At 46.7% G+C, this 18610-nt stretch overlaps 1 protein-coding gene across 11 annotated transcripts in view; it reads left to right on the plus strand.

Annotated features, from left to right (window-relative positions):
* The first annotated feature begins 3417 nt into the window (after positions 1-3417).
* MINK1 (misshapen like kinase 1) overlaps positions 3418-18610 on the plus strand; it is a 61888-nt gene continuing 46695 nt past the window's right edge. For 6 of the 11 annotated variants that reach the window (XM_045198872.3, XM_045198874.3, XM_024564612.4 and 3 more), the window contains exon 1: positions 3422-3698. In XM_045198872.3, coding sequence (XP_045054807.2) covers positions 3642-3698 — 57 coding nt within the window. In that variant the 5' untranslated portion in view covers positions 3422-3641. Of the gene's footprint in view, positions 3699-18610 lie in introns of all 11 variants that reach the window. The other 5 variants (XM_024564614.3, XM_024564618.3, XM_024564619.3 and 2 more) reach the window with 2 other exon arrangements.

Raw genomic sequence — 18610 nt, forward strand, 5'->3', positions numbered from 1 at the left:
TGGAGTGGGGTGGAGGCAGCGCTGCTGGGGCTGGGCCAGGGGCTGGGGCTTGGTGGGCTTCTGTTTCACACTGTCCGTCTGTCTTCTCCTCCCTCCACACATCAGTCCTGGAGTTTCTTAAATTGAGGCCACCCAGTGCAGGGAAAAGAGTAGTGGGCTTGGAATTGGAAGAGTTGGCTCTAGACCAGCGATTTTCAACCTTTTTTATCTCATGGCACATATAAACTAATTACTAAAATTCTGCAGCACACCAAAAAAAAAAATTTTTGGCATTCTGAAAAAAAAAAAAAGGTATAATTTTGATCTCATTCACCCAGACAGCTATTGTGTTGGCTGTTGTCATTTTTTTTATTTGACAGTCTAAGGGTTTTCCCTTAGTGCCCCTGACTAAATAATCAGGTATTGCATGTTGTAAAACTTCTTGTGGCACACCGGTTGAAAATCGCAGCTCTAGACCCAGGTTGAAGAAAGTGAATTCAGCCTCCCAAGGTGGATGGGAGGCACCAAGGGTGACTGGGCCTGCGTAAAATGTTCATTCTTTGCCCAGGGGTACTACAATTTGTCTTATTTTTAATATATTAACTTTTCTTCATGTCTGATCTCTCAAGTTTTTATTAAGGACACATGCACACACACAAAGTGGCAAAAGTAGGTTAATAATAATAATACAATAATAAATAAATAAATAATGCTCCTTGGGTGGGTAGCTCAGTTGGTTTGAGTGTCGTCTCAACATGCCAAGGTTGTGGGTTTGATCCCCGGCCAGGACATATGCAGAAGTCAAGCAATGAATGCGTGAATGGGTGGAACACCAAATCGATGTTTTTTCCCTCTCTTTCATCAATAAAAATAAATAATACAAGAATATGCCCTGGCTGGTGTGGCCCAGTGGATTGAGTGCTGGCCTGTGAACCAAAGGGTCATTAGTTTGATTCCCAGTGAGGGCACACGCCTGGGTTGCAGGCCAGGCCCCCAGTAGGGGGCACGTGAGAGGCAACCACACATTGATGTTTCTCTCCCTCTCTTTCTCCCTCTTTTCCCCTCTGCCTAAAAATAAATAAATAAAATATTTTTAAAAAAGGACAAGAATAAACTCTGTGTTTCATATACTCACAACTGTAAACCCACATTTGCCAACCCCTGTATATATAAAAGTAGAGAATTAAGATAATGAAGCCTCACATATCTGCAAATCCGTACTCCAGCTTTGGTAATTATCAGCAGGGGGCCAATCTTGTTTTCCTCTCCCCGAGATTAACTGCCTCTTGAGGTTTGGATGGCCATTTATCCATCCACTGTGATCTTCATTTGCTCATTCAACGATTCTGTCTCTCTTAATTGAACACTGCCTCTGAGTCAGGCATTAGTAAGTTTATTGAGGACATAGTATATGCCAAGTGCTTTTCATACCTAATTTTATTTTATACTACCCTCCCTGTTACTGTCTCTATTTTATCTCTATTTTACAGATGATAGACTTGAGCCTTATAAAAATGTAATGACTTGCCAAAGCACTACCTTCAAATTCTTTGTTTTTCCCTACTATCCCATGGTCTTGACCTTGAATTGCCATATATCACAGTACCTACCGAGACAACAGAGGCCTTCATGCCTTCAATCACTTATGTGTTACGGAACCACTAGTAGGGGCCAGGCCCTGTGCAGAACACAACTGACATAATTCCTGTCTTTAAGGAGATTCAATAGACATCTACAACTCTGAGTTAAGTGTTACCATGAGTTTTAAGCCAGGCAAAAACAGAAGAGTCAAAGATTGATTCACTCAATCTTAGTGAATCAAGGAAGGCTTCATGGAGAAGGTTTAGGACAAAACATGTAGGGCATGTAGGACAAAACAAGTAGAACAAAACAAAGGGTAGGGGGCATGCTTAGAATATTCCAGGGAGAATAAACAGAAGTGCAAAGGCTAGAGGAGGGTCTGCTGAGTTCTGAGAACTAATTTTAGTATGGCTAGACTACGTGGGGTTCAATGATGGAATACTGAAAAAGAAGGCAGGAGAAGCAGGCAGAATCTTGAAGCATCTTTGATGTCACACTTTAGACCCTACTCAAAAGACAGTAGGGAGACAGTGAAGGGTCTTAAATAGGAGAGTGATACCAGATTTGAGTTTTAGAAAAATCACTATGGGTATGGAGAATTGATCTAAGGGGGTTGGACAGGGAGACTGAGTAGGAGGCTGATAAGAATAATGGAGGTGAGTAGGGATTGTGGCTTGGACAAAGACAATGGCAAGGTAAATAGGCAGGCAGGGGAGCAAGACTGGATGTGCATCTGAAAGTACTAAGGAGAAGGATCCAGAAGGGAGGGTGTTAGCCCCTTTCCAAGGACTTTTCATTCAAACTCTCCTAATTGATGTTTTCATTAAGGCTGGTGGTGGGGTCTTGCAGAGATAGTATTTTTTTTGGAAGTGATCTTGAGGATCAGCCTTCACCCTCAACATCACAGTGAAAGAAAGGCCCAGAGAAGCAAAGCAACTTGCTCGAGGTCACACAGCATGTCAGTGGCAGAACATGACTCCTTACCTTCATCTGGCATTACCTGGCCTCCAGGGAGGCTAATGGCTGGGGGTGCTATGCCAACATGGCTAGACCTAAGGTGACCCAAGCAAGATGTGAAGGGGTTAGACAGATTCCTTCTCCTCTCCACCTCTTCCTGCCACCCTTTCCCCAACATGTGGCTCCAGTGATCAGTCAAGGAATAATTGTTGAAACAATTCCTTTGTGCAGCACAAGCGGTTTCAGAGATTAAGGTCTTTGGTAGGAGTATCTATCTGGAGATCTAAGATTCCCTCCTCAACACTCACCTCTCCAGCTACGGAAGGGGTTAAAGGGCATTCCTGAGGCAGTGAGTCCCACCCACTGCACTCCCCAACTCCTTTGTGGCTTCTCCAGCCAAGTTCTCACTGAGAGGCCCCTCCTTCAGCGGCTCCACTGTTGCCATGGCAATTAGGTGGGTGGACAGCCCGTCCTATCTAGAGGCCACCCAACCCTCGCGTGGGGAGTTACCATAACAACCCCCCCTAGTAATAGAGGGGGTTGGGTTCCTCCTCCTTCTTCTGCAAATAGAGAGGTGGGTGGTTTGATTGGCAGCTGGGCACACGAAAGAGGAGGTAAAGGGAAGGAAAGGCGTCAAAGGAAAGCTAAGAAGAAATGGGGGGAGAAAGAGTATAAAATAGGGGAAGGGAAGGAAACGCATGTGCGCACGCGCAACAGCTGGTGGGCGCGCTCCACGGCCTCCTCGGCCGACGCCCACTTCTTTCGAGCCAGGCTCGCGCGGTCGCTCAGTCCTCACGCGCGCCTTTCTTTATCTCTTTTGCGCTTGCGCGCAGGTGCCGGTGCCTAGGGGGAGGGGGAACCCAACGCGTTCGCGTCACGTTCTCTCGTCTACCCTCCCGGCGCGCCGCCACTCTGCGCCTGCGCAGGAGAGTCGGGAGGCTCGGGTTGCAGGCTCCCGGGCTATAGCTGCTGTCAGCCCGTGGGTCGGTCTTCCTGCCGGCCCTCCCCCTCCCCCGTGGTGTCCGCCCCTAGGATCCCCCGATGGGGGAGAAGTGGCGACGGCGGCAGCGGAATAGCCGAGCAGGAGCGTGAGCGGCCCCGGGGCCCCATTCCCCGCGGAGGCCATGGGCGACCCAGCCCCCGCCCGCAGCCTAGACGACATCGACCTGTCCGCCCTGCGGGTGAGCGCGCCGCCCCCAGCTTCGCCCTGGTTCTTGTTCTCGCCGCAGGGGAGCGGGTTGGCTGCACGCCTCATGTGCTCCCCGGGGCCCCCTCGAGCAGCCCGCCGGGTCCCTCGGCGACCCCCGCCCCTTCCCTGGGTGCCCACCGCGGCTGGGCCCTTGCCTTCTGCTATTCTCTTTCCACTTGCTGCAGATTCTGGGAGCCAGTTCAGTCCCCACCCTTGGGTGCCCCGCCCCCACACTTCCCTGCCACCTCTACCTTTGGCTAAGGTTCCGGACCCCCTTCTCCAAGATGTTTGATGGTCACCCTCTAGTTCCCCTAAACCTAAGTCCATCACCTGCAGAATCTTTATTATGGTGCCCCCGTCCCCCCACTCCCTTGTCCTTACTTAGGTCTTTTTCCTCCCCCTCCTTTCTCTTGTTTCCAGAATTTTGACTTTGCAACTGTCTTGACAAGCTTCCCCCTCATCAACCTTTCTCCTTCTCGGCTACCCCTGAATTGCATCTCTACCTGATCGGAATTTCAGCCTCCCATCTCCACCCCACACCTTCTTCCGTCGCCCTCATCCCCCTGTTCAGCGCTCCCTAGCCCTTCTCTTGTGTTTCAAGTGCAGCAGTCCAGAGCCAGGCATTTCCGGTCTCAGGGTCCCTGAATATTATATTACCAACTCTGCAGCAGTGTGGGGCTGGGAGGAAAGACAAGTGCACTGGGGGAGGAGGGAAAGCATTTATTCTCTTCAGAAACTCGAGCATGGGCTGGGAAGAGGATGTTTATGTATGCACACACACAAAACACATGTGTATGTGGTCAGTCAGGAGGTGCGGAAAACCTGCTGGAGGGTGGGGGAGGTAATGGAGATCTCTTACCGAAGGGGCTAATTAGAAAAGGGATAAGATGAAACTACTGCGGCAGGAATTTCTTCGAAATACCTATTTATTGTTCCTCTTGGGGCGCTTGCATGCCCTCATTTGGGAGCTTTCAGCAGCTTTCATGTGCTTTTCTTCAGGAAGGAGCTCTGACTTAAGGGGTAGTTTAGTGATTTCAAGGTGAACACTCCAGACTGTCACCCAAGTGGTGTTTTGTCCTGTGTCCTTCCGGTTTTTCAACAGGCCTAGATGGAGAGCAGGATTTCCCATCTCTGGGTTAGCTTCTCCTGAGGCCCCGCATAAATTGTCTTCTGGCTTTGGAGTTAGCCAGGGAACGTGGCCAGTATCAGGAAAAGGCGGTCAGCCACACAGGTGCCCCGGATATGCCTGGAGGGGAGAGGGGAATTGAAGAGAGCAGAGTCATGTTGTTAATTGGGTTTCTCTAGGTGACACAGTTTTTCTCGCCATTCAGGTCATAATTTGTTCGGTGCAGTGTTGGGCTAGGAGACCTGACTTGTTGAAGATAAGGTTGCTGAGAAGGGAGACTGAGTATTGAATTACTGTGTGTGTGTCTGTGTGTGTTGGTGGGGAGAGCGTGGAAAGGCTTTCAGAGGGAGATTCGTAAGGTCAGTTTAAACTTCGATTTCCAAGTGAAGCCATTGGAGTTTAAGATGGTAATTCAGGCTCCCCTTGACGTGCTCCTCTCTAGGATGAACCCCCACCTTTCCTTCCCACCGTGGTTGTTAAGTAACTGGCTACAGGTTCTGTGGCTGTGGTGATTGTAACACAAGGAAAAAGGGGTGCGACCAAACCATGACCTTTGATTTAAACCTTGTGGGACTCTGCTTGGGCTTCTGTTTCCCTTCAGCCTCCTCTGCTAGTTTGGCCTGGATCCTTAGCCTGGGATTTCCAGCAATTCTGCAAACACCCTTTGACCTTGGTTGTGGTATTTCCCTTCTGGACTTCTCTGTTTGAAGCAATATTAGCCTCCTTCCTCAGTTGCCTCCTGTCTCCTACTCCCGAGAGGCCGCAGACCTGCTCCCTAGCGCTTGTCTTTCGTGCTTCAGGCTTCTTAAGAAAACATTCTTCCCCGCGGCACCCCCCCCCCCCAAGTACCACCCCAGTACTCCAGGGCTTGAGGGAAAGTTTTGCTTTCTTTGAAATGGGGCTGGAGAGGGCTTGCTTCCGCTTTGCTGCTGACCTTTTCTTAGTGCCCGGCCACTCTGCTCCACCCCAGAGAGCTGCTGTGGCATTGTGCAGCAGCTAGCTCAGTCATCTCGTGTTCTATTCCTGTCTGTTTTCCAGTGAGAAATTGGTGACCTGGAGAATTAACAGCAAAGACGTTTCCCTTTACACCATCTTGTGTTGGGGGTCTGGTGCAGGGGATGGGAGGGGAATATATAAAGCATTTATTAGCTGGTCTTGAAGAGCCCAAATTGTCGTTCTCCTCTTGTTTCAAGATAAGGCTTGATTTTCAACTGGTGATGAGAGCAATAGTCTGCTATTAGGGAAGATTGAATTGCACTAATCTCTTAGTCGTGTGTGGGGAGGCCACTTTGTGACCACAGGCATACTTGACCTCTTCGAGGCTTCATTTCACCGTCAGCATAGCAGAATGGGGTTGCATTCCTGAGTTCAAGCCCTGGCTTTCTCACTGTAACTTTGGCCTTGCTCCTCCTCCTTTCCTTACTTGCTACAGATTTTGCAAAGAGCCTTACCCTCTCGAAGGCTCCGTTTTCTCATCTGTATAAGTGAGGCTAGTATAGTACTGAGCTCGGAGTTGCTGAGGGTTAATGAAATACTGTATGCTAAGTACTTAGTCCAGTTTCTGGCACACAGTGACCATATGCTAGTCCTTATTGTTGTTAATTGTTATCAAATGGCAATCAGAGAAGCCTTCTAGGACAACCGTATCTAAAATAGCACAACCTCCCCTGCATAATATTTACATAAAATTTTATGTAGCATTCCCTTAGTCTGCTTTATTTTACTTCATAGTATTTATCACTAGCTGACATATATATTTATTTTCATCAACCCTGACTGAAATGTAAGTTCAGTGAAAGTTCCATGACCGTCTTATCCATTTTTACATCCCCAGTGCCTATAGCAGTGTTTTGCACTTAATGGGGGCTCAAGCATTTGTTGAATAAATACATGTTATAAGTGAGAGCTCTTAGCACAATGCTTGCTTAGAGAAAGCATCAACAAATGACACACTTGTTAGGCTTCCTCTTGCTCTTTTATGTACACACAATTAAGAATATTTCTTTTCTGAGTTGTTTTTGGAATCAGACCTTGTCTGGTGGTAAACAGAGTTCTGGAAGCCTCCTTCTGAGCAGTGCCCTTCAAGTAAAGTTAGGCTCATTCAAGAGAAAATTTGGGCCTCTTGTTTGAAACCTCCTCTGTGTCCAGGCTTGGTTATATTCCAGAAGAACCTTCTGACTTGGAACTCTTGGCTTCTCACAAAGGACAAGTATCAGTGGAAGTGGACGGGACAAGGAGGGAGCAGACCCGAGGCTGGCCTCTTTCCTTTGCATTGCTCCCTTTGGTTGACCCACTTCGTAAATCAAACAGCTTCTCTTTACTGTCCAACCAGCTCGAAGTTTTAGACTGCAGTGTCCTTGAAACTGTGCAGCTATGTGCAGTGTTGTTGTATGGAAATAATACCATGGAGCACAGTCAAGAGGGACTTGTTGCTGGGTAGAAGTGCTGACAGAGATGTTCTTTTTCCAATGATTTTGTGTTGTTGTGTCTGTTCTTTAGAGAAGTCTCTTCCTTTTCCTTGTTTCTTCATGAGGCTGTGGAGCCTTGGAAAGTTGGCAGTTCTGGGCACGGATTTCTAGGCTGCTGAGCAATGCAGGACGGCTACTGTGTTCTGATGTGCTGGCTGTCGAAATGTTGATGACAGATGCCTCAGGCAGGGAAATGGGAAGACTGACCTCCTACAGCAGAAGTAATGGCACTAAATAGTGACTTTTTTCTTAGAAGACTGCAAATGAGGAGTGGTGCTGTTCGGGGAGCTCATGGCATTTGGAGTGAAGGGCAATGCTGCTTTGGCAAAATGATGGAAGGAAGGTTGCAAAGAGTTTTGCTGGAGCTAGGTGTTCAGCCATTCCCCAAGTGAGAGAAGAGACACCACCATCCTTTGTGCTGTGGGACAGGACAGATTGCCATAGCCCTTAGTGAGGAAAAAATGAGGTTTTGACAGTTAGGATAACAGTAAGAGGGTTAGCAGGAGAGCCAGCTGGTTCACCCCCACAAGCCTGCCTCAGCAGCTCAGTTAACACTATGCTGCATAGAGTCCTGATTTCCAACCCGGCCTCCTCCATTCCTTGCAGCTTTGGACTGTGCCTAAGACAGGGTAACTCAGATTGCATGTGTAGAGTGTCCTCACTTCTCATCTTGGGGACAAGATGGCAGAAAGTGTGCAACCACTCTTCACAAGCATAGGTCTGTAAATAAGGAATGTGGTAACCTCTCAACCCAGAACCATAAAACAGTTCCAGGACTGGAGAGCATCTTCAGGAGCCATCTGAGAGTCTTGTCTGACAAATCATTCTGTGTCCAAAGTTGTGCCAGAGAAAATTAATTAACATCCTTTCCTGCATCAGTCAGTCACCAATCATTGTCAGTCTGCAGTATTGAGAATCAGGTTCTAGGTACTATGGGAAGGATGTATGTAATATTGTGCTTAGTACTATACTAAACTATTGAACCAGAGCTCTGGGAGCATTCACTTAAGACATGCCTTGCCCTGGCTGGTGTAGCTCAGTGGGTTGAGTGAGGGCCTGCAAACCAAAGGGTCACTGTTTGGATTCCCAAGCAACCACACATTAATGTTTCTCTCCCCTCTTTCTCCCTCCCTTCCCCTGTCTCTAAAAATAAATAAAATCTTAAGAAAGAAAGAAAGAAAGAAAGAAAGAAAGAAAGAAAGAAAGACAGACCTGACTGGTGTGGCTCAATTTGTTGGGCTTCATTCTGAAAAGCAAAAGCAAAAGGTTGCTGGTTTGATTCCTGGTCAGGGCACATGCCTGGGTTGTGGGTTCGGTCCCCAGTCTGGGCACATGGGAGACACAACCAATCAATGTTTCTCTCCCTGTCTTTCTCCCTTCCTCTCTCTCTAAAAAAAAATAAATAAAATCTTTTTTTTTTTTTTAAAGAAATACCTTTGCAGGTGCAGGCTACCGTTTTCTGAACTGTTAATTCTTTCCTCAATATTTAAGCACCTTGGAAGTAAGGAATTTCTTGTCAAACCTGATTGCCATGAATTATACTCATTTTCTGTTATCCTGTGGCCACTCATTTTGAAATCTGATATGCAGTCTTTTTCTTCCCCCAGCAACCACTTTATACCCCCAACTCCTTCAGTCTTTTCCTTCCTAAGTTGAAGAACTAGAACAAAAAGTAATCAGGTTAGTAAGTCAACTCTCAAAGCATTTCTTGCATGCCCACAGAACATAGGAAGATACAAAGTCATTAACTTGGGAGAAGACTTGGACCCTGTGCACAGCCCACCTTCATTGTCTCCTCTCTCCTGTTATTCCTGCCTCTCCCCTTCCAACCAGCCTGTTCTTGACTTGAGTCTGGGATTCTCCCATCTACAGGAAGCTCCTCCAGAGAGTAATTGAAAAGGTACTTGAGGTTCTTTATAAGGGTAGGGGATGGTAGAGGGAGGAGAGAAGAAAGGGATGGAATTATAGTGTCTCGGGAATTCCTGGAGATTTTGTCTAGTGGCCAGATAGCCTGAGGATGTGCTTGCTAACTGTCGGAAGGATTTCCTATTCCGTCTGAGGAAGCATCTAGACCTAGGCACAGAGGATACAGTGACGAACAAAACAGCCATGGTTTTCCTACAGTGTAGCAGTAGGGAGAGACTTTATTAAAGTAATCGTGTATAATACATACATAATTGCAAACCATGCTAAGACTGTAACAGAAAACTTTAGTATGATGTGAACTCATATAACAAAAACTGTTTTTACTTTTTAAAGACAAAAATATTTGGTCGATTGATTGAGAGAGAAGTAAATCACATATCAGGAAACCAAGCTGGCACTGCCATAGAAAGGGTAGACAGAGGTGAATCTAAACAGCAGGTAGAGGTTGGTGATGACCAGAATTGGGAGGGTGACCAAATGCTCCACCCTGGAATGGGGCCATTCTTAGGGTGGAACATTTGGTCAAAAACCAAGGGCTTGGGGCCCAAGGATAGCATGGAATTTCCAAAAGGATGTCTTCTGAGCCTTACCATGGGAGGAAAAATAAAGTTTGTGTCCAAGGGCAAGGGTATATGTATATGGAAGGGGTGTATGACTCATATGACCCTTATTTTTATTTAGTGGAGGGAGAATCCCTGAGTTTGGGGTCTGTGGACTCACGTACTGCTCTGAAGAAGGTAGATAGATGTGCTTGTTGTCTAGAGAGTGCCTATGAAGAAGAGCATATCACTAGGTTTTTATTTTAAAACATTAAAAAAATTTTTTTAAAGATTTTTATTTATTTTTAGAGAGGGGGAGAGGGGGAGACAGAAAGGGAGAGAAACATCAATGTGTGGTTGACTCTCACGCGCCCCCTACTGGGGACCTGACCTGCAACCCAGGTATGTGCCCGGACTGGGAACCGAACCTGCGACCCTTTGGTTCACAGGCCTGTGCTCAATCCACTGAGCTACACCCGCTAGGGAGATTTTAAAACATTTTTTAAAAATTATTTATTTATTTTCAGAGAGAGGGGAAGGGAGGGAGAAAGAGAGGGAGAGAAACATCCATTGGTTCTTTGTACCCCCAACTGAGGACCTGGCCTGCAACCCAGGTATGTGCCCTAACTGGGAATCAAACTGGCAACCTTTGGTTTCATTGGCTGGCACTCAATCCACTGAGCCACACCGGCCAGGGCTAGATTTTTTAAAAATAAAAAGTGTATATATTTAGGGTATACAACATGATGTTTTGATACACATAGTGAAATGATTACTGCAGTCAAGGTCATTAACATTCATCTCCTCACATAGTTACCTTTGACTGTGTGTATCACCAGTTGTCATTAATCTGAGTGGTAGCTAGGTTGGAAGGTAGGTAAATCTCACAGAAGTAACTACAAGTAGGCCCAGTTGTTGTAGTCTGTGGGAAGTGAATTCTTCCTAACATCAGATAGGTAATGTATATAAATAAATGAGACTCTCAGTTTACACTGTGTGCAGGTAAGGGGTGAGTGGGGAGTGTAGGTGGAGTGTTACTGATTTTGCATGTTTGAAATGAAACAGAGTTGGGGAAGCCACAGCCTTGGAGGAGCCAGGCTCCAGGAGCACCTTCAGTATCAGGGAGGTGGCAGCACAGAAGACAGTGGGACAGGCTATGAGAAATGTTTGGTGGCACAGCCTGTGGGAGGAGCCTTAGTGGCTGGAGAGAGACAAATGGAGGAAACGGACTCTTTGCCAAAGAAAAATGGTGGTGGCTGGTAAGGGAGGAGGTGAGAAGACCCTTGACAGAGGAGGTAGTTCAGAACTCAAACTCATCTGGGAAGTGCAGGCCCCCACAGCAGGAGGGTCTTACAGGGCTGGAGGTGACAGGTGAAGTGCAGAGCTTCTGCAGTCACAACCAGAACCCCCTCCACTCAGAGTCTGTGGCTGAGTCAGGCATGTGGCAGGGAGTGCACCCTGCCTTCCCTTTAGGATGAGAAGGCCTCCTTAAAGAAGGCCTGTCACTGATTGGTCTTCTGAAGGATAATGGAAAATCCCTCACAGCTTGTCCTATCAGGAACCATTTGAGGCTGCCATCTGAGGGGCTTGCCGTGCTCAATGGCTCCCGGAACCACAGGTTTGGAGGAGTTTTCTCTGAACAGCAGTCCTGCAGGGACAGGTTGAGGATCAGTAGGGGCTGAGTGAAGAAAATTCCACCTCCTTCAAGAGTCACCTCAACCTCTGCTTTTTCCACGAAGCCTCCCCGACTATGCCAGCCCTCACTGTTCGTGTTCTCCACCTTCTCACAGACCTTACAATTTAGCATTTGGTTATGTATTTCCTCATATCAAATAATATTTTATGGTCTTGTTTTTCCTATCACCTCTTTACGTATAAGAACAAAGATCTGTGTTTTCCATTGATCCCTCACAAGTGCCTCCAAAAATGCCGAGCACATAGTAGGGGTTCAGTAATTACTTGCTTGGAAAGAGATGTGGACCTAAATATTCCCGTGACTTGTCCTTCCCTACAAGATTCAGTCCAAAGCGTGCCGTGTGCACGCTGGGCACTGTGCAGTGGAAGACAATACACGTACTTACCAGTGTTTCTCAGTTCGGGCGGCACTGCCTTCAGAGGGTGTTTGGAAATGTTAGGGAGGGAGGTTTAATTATCACTGTGTCTTGGAAGACTAATAGCATTTAGTATTTGGGGGGCCAGGGATATTAACCACGCTGCAGTGTCTGGACAGCACATTAAAAATGGTTGGGTTTTTTTCACCCAAATTTCCAATAATGCCTCTTGTGAACTTGTTACAGACAAGGGAAAGGTCAGGTGAAGGACTGGACAGATTTCTTCCATAAAGTCGGAAAGAAGTTCCTTAGTCATCTTTCACTACCTTCTGGGTGGGGAGAGGAATGTAGGCTTTAAATTACTTTTGTGCGTGGCATCTATCTCATCTAACAGCTTTTATTTGTCAGCGCACCTAAGGAGGTAAAGTGGGCCTGTTCTACGCCAGACTGCAAGAGAGATTTTCCTGTTCTCTTTACCACCCTCCCACTCTTTCTTTCAAGGCACATTTGTAAGAAAGTGGCTGAAGCCTGTAGTACTTGGTTTTTCATTCTCAGTGGCTCAGGAAAGAGTCTTCAAGAAAACAGTCAGATGGGCACCGCAGAGCCTAGCAGCGTGAGGCAGAGACAGGTGTGAGCTCACAGTGAGGGGGCCGGCGCCTTTGTCTCTCTTCTCTGGTCCTTCATCCTATGATGGTCACCTTGAAGACAGAGCTCTCATGAGTTAGTGTCATCACTCAGATTTCAGGGGAATAACCAGAGGGTAGAAGACAACTTGCCTCATGGGTTCCTTGGAGAAGAACACCTTTGGGGGTGGCAGAGTGGCTGGGAGTAGATAAGTTGGTGGGGACAAGTTGCTGAAGCCGTCCATTCACTGCTCGCTATCTCCTGGCTAATTAGGAGAGCAGAACCTGATGGGCTCTTGATCTTCGTCTAGCTGAGGTTTGGAGAAGCTGGAGAAAGTCCCTCTGTAAGCATAACAAGGTCACTTTACAGCATGGATACTACTACCTCGTAGTCTGTGGTGTTGAGGGGACAGGCCGCATGTGGCCCAGAAGTTTGTCAGTCTGTCTGTCCCTTTAGACCTGTAGTAAGCCCTTCGTTTCTCTTCCTTCAGTTCAGAACGAAGATTGCTCTGATACAAGTCATTTGCATTTTAATGTGTATTTGTTTCAGAAGGGGTTTTGAGGACTGGAGTGGGAATAATAATGAACACTTACTAGCAGTAGGCTCTCTCCTTCTGTAATCTCATTATCTCTCACAATAACTCTGAGTTAGGTGATGTTATCCTCACTTTCAAGAAGAAGAAATCAAGGCTAAATAACTTGTCTAAGGTTGTACAGCCAGTAAGTGGCAGAGCCCAGGTTCAGACTCCAGAACCTGAGCTGGTCACCCCTGTGCTGCTGGTGGCCTGCTCCCAGGGGTCACCATACAGGTACAGGTCTGCGTTGAGGGAAGGACGGTGTGTAGCCGACATCCAGGGCTGTCTCTGGGCCACACTGGAAGAAGAAGAGCTGTCTTGGGCCACATATTAAATACATTGCGACACATAATCACAAAATAAGCTTATAATGTTTTAGGTAAATTTACGTTTTTGTGTTGGGCCGCAGGTTGGACACCTCTGCCTAGACTGTGTGCTTTGAGCAATATTGTTTACTCTCCTTTCATTGTAAATGTGTGACCTGTGGCAAACAGGCTCTGTGGGCTTAGGCACGCCACACCACCCATGTTGATTCTGTGGTATTTGGAGACTTGGAATGAGGCTTGTTTCACGGATTGGAGACAGCCTGTGTGAGAAATAGTTTTGGCCTTCCAAGAGCCCGTGCTCTAGGTCTGTGTTTTGGTAGAAGACAGGCTTTATTCATATACACGGGACATTTTCTGAGAGGAGGGAGTATGTGGCTTTAGCCTGAGCCATTGCGGGCTGCTGGAGGGTTGGCGTTGGTGGGCACGTGCTGGGGCCTGTGTCCCGCACTGAGAGAGATTTCTGGGTGTTGGACTGCCTGGCAGAGCACTGTGATGACAGGAAAAGAAAGACATGTAAGAGAATTCAGATTTACACTGGAGGAGAGAGAGTTATATGATTCAGAAGAAGGCCTGTTCTTCAGAAGGATGAGGAAAAAGTTGTCTCACCCTTCTTTAAAAAAAAAAGAAATCATTTTTATTATGGTTAAATATACACAACATAACATTTACCATTTTAACCATTTTTAAGTGTCCAATTCAGTGACATTCCATACACTCACACTGTTGTGCAGCCGTCACCACCATCCATCTCCAGAACTTTTCATCACCCCAAACAAGCTGTACTCCTCACACACAGCCTCTCCATTCTCCCCTCCTCCAGCCCTTGGCAACCACCATTCCACGTCTCCTCCCGTTTGTGTGTGCAGGGTTGAGCAGAGGGCCTGACATAACAGGTGCTTAATATTTGTTGAGTCAGGCGACGTGACCTCAGAAGTCCATGTGTCATCAGCCAACCCAGAATACTCCCCACCCCTCCTGGCTCCATTGCAAGGTGAAGGCCTCTGAGAGGGATTTTAGATGAAATGGCTACATGGAATCACGGGAGGATTAAGCAGTGGGAAGAAGTTAAGGGTTTGTCTTCCTTATTCAGCTCCTTTGCCATCTCCCATCTGTGACTTGCTTTCTGGTTCTGTTGTGCTACATTTGTCATCTTGCTTATTGTCAGCTCTTCTCATCCTGGCGGTCTGGTGGGTAGGTAGTAGAGGAAGTTGGAAAGAAGGTCATTTAGAAGATGAAGGTAACAAAAATGTAGTAGCATTTCTGCGTTTGTGCGTGAGGGCTATATGTGTTCACAGGACTTCTCCCTGGTAGTAGAGGAGAATCACCGTTAGGTGACTACCTAGGTGCTGGTCGAGTGTCTCTGTCCTTCCTGTGTTCTACCTTGCCCATGGTACATCTCTGGCTGGAAGCTTTATTAAACAAACACATATTCATGTATTGTTGGGAACCATTCTAGGTTGCAAAAAAAGCTCACCTGTAGGTAACATCAAGTAAAGGCAGAGTAGGTCTTTAGTATCAAGCAGTGAGGGCTTGGATGCTTCTCTACTGTGGGACGATGGGTCATGGGAAAGGCCTAAATTCTTATGTGTGGAAGGAGGCGGTTAACTGCTAAAGACGTTTTGGGGAACCACGGGTAGGTAGCCTTTTAGGCTCTTTGATGTTCCCGTCTGACCTTCAAGCCTGCACATTTTAGAGCTGGGTCAGGCTCCATATCCCTCTGTAGTGTCCAGACGCAAAGCATGACCTAGAATTGGGTTAGATTTCTTTTTTTTTAAATATATTTTATTGATTATGCTATTAAAATTGTCCCATTTTCCCCCATTTATTCCCCTCCACCTCCCTCCCACCAGCATTCCCCTGCCCCTTGGTTCATGCCCATGGGTCGGTCATATAAGTTCTTTGGTTTCTCCATTTCCCACACTATTTTTAACCTCTCCCTGCTTATTTTGTATCTACCATTTGTGCTTCCTGTTCCCTGCACCTTTTTCCCCATACTCTTCCCTCCTCCTCCCCGCTGATAACCCTCCATGCCATCTCCATTTCTCTGGTTCTGTTCCTGTTCTAGTGGTTTGCTTAGTTTGTTTTTGTTTTTGTTTTTAGGTTCGGTTGTTGATAGTTGTGAGTTTGTTGTCATTTTACTGTTCATATTTTTTATCTTTTTCTTATATAAATCCCTTTAACATTTCATATAATAAGGGCTTGGTGATGATGAACTCCTTTAACGTGACCTTATCTGGGAAGCACTTTATCTGCCCTTCCATTCTAAATGAAAGCTTTGCTGGATAGAGCAATCTTGGATATAGGTCCTTGCCTTTCATGACTTGGAATACTTCTTTCCAGCCCCTTCTTGCCTGCAAGTTTTCTTTTGAGAAATCAACTGATAGCCTGATGGAAACCCCTTTGTAGGTAACTGTGTCCTTTTCTCTTGCTGCTTTTAAGATTCTCTCCTTCTCTTTAACCTCAGGTAATGTAATTATGATGTGCCTTGTTGTGTGCTTCCTTGGGTCCAGCTTCTTTGGGACTCTCTGAGCTTCCTGGACTTCCTGGAAGTCTATTTCCTTTGCCAGATGAGGGAAGTTCTCCTTCATTATTTGTTCAAATAAGTTTTCAATTTTTTGTTCTTCCTCTTCTCCTTCTGGCACCCCTATGATTTGGGTGTTGGAACATTTAAAGTTGTCCTGGAGGTTCTAAGCCTCTCCTTATTTTTTTGAATTCTTGTTTCTTTATTATGTTCCTGTTGAACGTTTACTTCTTCCTTCTGTTAGATTTCTTAGACCAATTCATTGGCCTGCCTGGCCTCCTCACTTTCCTTTGTCCACACCATTTACAGTTGTTTCATTGACCTTCATGGGGAAAGAGGAAAAAAGGAAGGAGTGACAGACTTGGCTCTCAAGTCCCCCACCAACCGAGGAAGGCGGGAGAACCCCATGTTGTAGAGAGGCCTGTCTTACAGGTCAAAATCCAGGCCACAGTGGCCTTGAGCTGGTAGGATGGGGGTGGCAACTTAGGGCCCCCCGATCAGGGCTGTCCCTAGATCACCACTTCTTGTGTTGGATCCGAAGGTCTGAGGGACAGTTGAAGGACTCGTAGTGTTTTTTCCTGACTCTTATGCACCACAAAGGAGGCTACACATATTTGGCGTTCTCTTCTCCAGGTCTGCCCAGTACTGCATGGCCCTTTACACCACAATCCCTCTCACTGCAAACTAAAGCCTACTTTTCTCTTAGATTGAACCTGAAAATCTTTGAGTGCCTACTATGTGGGACACTATGTTCACAACACTGACTTAAACATCTGAACATCAAGACGTGTGATTTGTCATGTAGTATACGTAAGGAAGGTGCACTTACGGGGGGTGGTTACGTGTGTGAATGGGGGTTGATTGTATTCCTTGGACTGAGCCTGTTTTACCAAGCTCTGGTGTTCAAAGTTTGAATGAATGAATGCTCCCCTTCCTCACTCCTAGAAACACTGCGCTCCCTAGGTGTTATCCTACAGTATGGCATTATGCAATGGCTGCGTGTGGTTATTATCACCAGTAGTAATAAAAGTAAAAAGTGACTTAAGTGCCTGTGTTTAAAACAGAGTATCCACGGGCCATCTTACATTCATTCATTCATTCATTCATTCATTCATTTATAGAATTTATTGGTTGACATTGGTTCACAAAACCATACAGGTTTTAAGTGTACAACTCAATAAAACATCATCTGCACACTGCATCATGTGCCCATTGCCCCACACGAAGTCTCTTTCCGTCCCCATTCCCCCGTACTTTGCCCGCCTCTGCCTTCCTCCCCAGTCCATTTTCCCTCTGTCACCACAGTGTTGTCTATTTCCACGCGTGTTTTTTTTTAAATCATTACCTGAGGATATGCTTATTGATTTTAGAGAGAGGGAAAGGGAGAGAGAGAAACATCGATGTGAGAAACGTCAATCAGTTGCCTCTCATATGCACCCTGACTGGGGACCAAACCTGCAACCTGGACCTGTGCCCTGATCAGAAATCAAACCCGAGACCTTTCGATGTAGGGAATGATGCTCTGGGCAACTGAGCCACACTGGTCAGGGCTATGTGTTACTTGTGTATATATGTTTTTGCTTAATCCCTTTACCTTCTTTCATCCAGTTCCCCAGGCCCCCTCCCTTCTGATAGCTGTCAGGTCTGTTACATGTGTCCATGCCTCTATTTTGTTCATTAGGTTCCACGTATAAGTGAAATGATTCATCTTACATTTTTAAGGTGCCAGCAGTAGGTCAGGGTCTCAGAGCTAGTTAGGTCTGACTTCCACTCAGCTGTATTGCGCAGTCCCCCCCAGAAACAAAGGGCTCCCGTGTATTTGGTCAGCCTGGGGTCCAAGGTGCATTCTGTGCAGATGCGGTGTGCACGGAGTAATGAACGCCCGCTACTTTCCAGGTCCCCTCCGCTGGCCGCCTGCCTTCCTCAGGCTGGGAAAAATTGAGTCTTCAGAGAGCTCCCAGCTGGAGGCCTACTGACTGGAGGGGCTGTTGGAGCTTAGGCAATGTGATACATGGAGTGAGTGTGGCATTGGGACCTGGGAGACCTGGTTCTAGTTTCAGTCCCATCTCTAGTTTACAGGATGAGTGTCATTTCTCCAGGACTTGGTTTCCTCATTTGCAAAAGGGGAGGATGAGGACAATGGCTCTTCACAGGCTCAATCAGAATCACCTGGGTAGCTTTTTAACCTACATATATACCCAGGCCTTGCCCCTGGAGGTGATTCAGTCATTCAGGGTGGGGCCCTGGTGTTTGTGTTGTCCCAGGTGATCTGATGCAGATTTCCTTCCAGAACTACTGGACCAGATGATCCCTAATGTTTTTCTAGACCCAGGAGTTCACTTCTGTCTTCTTTCCTCCCTCCTTTCCTGAAAATCTTTGAGTGCCTACTATGTGGGACACTCTATTCGCAACACTGACTTAAATATCTGAATATCAGATGTGTGATTTGCCATGTAGTATATGTAAGGAAGTTGCACTTATGGGGTGTGAAGCTGAGCAAAGGAGGAGCTGAGAAAAATGACATCGGAGGAGAAGGCTGGTCAGGGTTGGGTAACTGAGGATGATGTCTGGGATGATGTCTGAGCTGGTCTGGGGAACACAGTACCTACTGTGTGAAGATCTCACTGTGGTGGTAAACTTGGGGTATGGGACTGGGCTCTGGGAAGGACACAAGAAAAAGGGAAGGTTCAGGCCCTGGCTGGGTAGCTTAGTTGGTTAGAGTGTTATCCTGATACACCAGGGTTTTGGG

This window comes from Desmodus rotundus, chromosome 9, assembly GCF_022682495.2.
Source record: "Desmodus rotundus isolate HL8 chromosome 9, HLdesRot8A.1, whole genome shotgun sequence".
In the NCBI taxonomy this organism is placed as follows: Eukaryota; Metazoa; Chordata; class Mammalia; order Chiroptera; family Phyllostomidae; genus Desmodus; species Desmodus rotundus.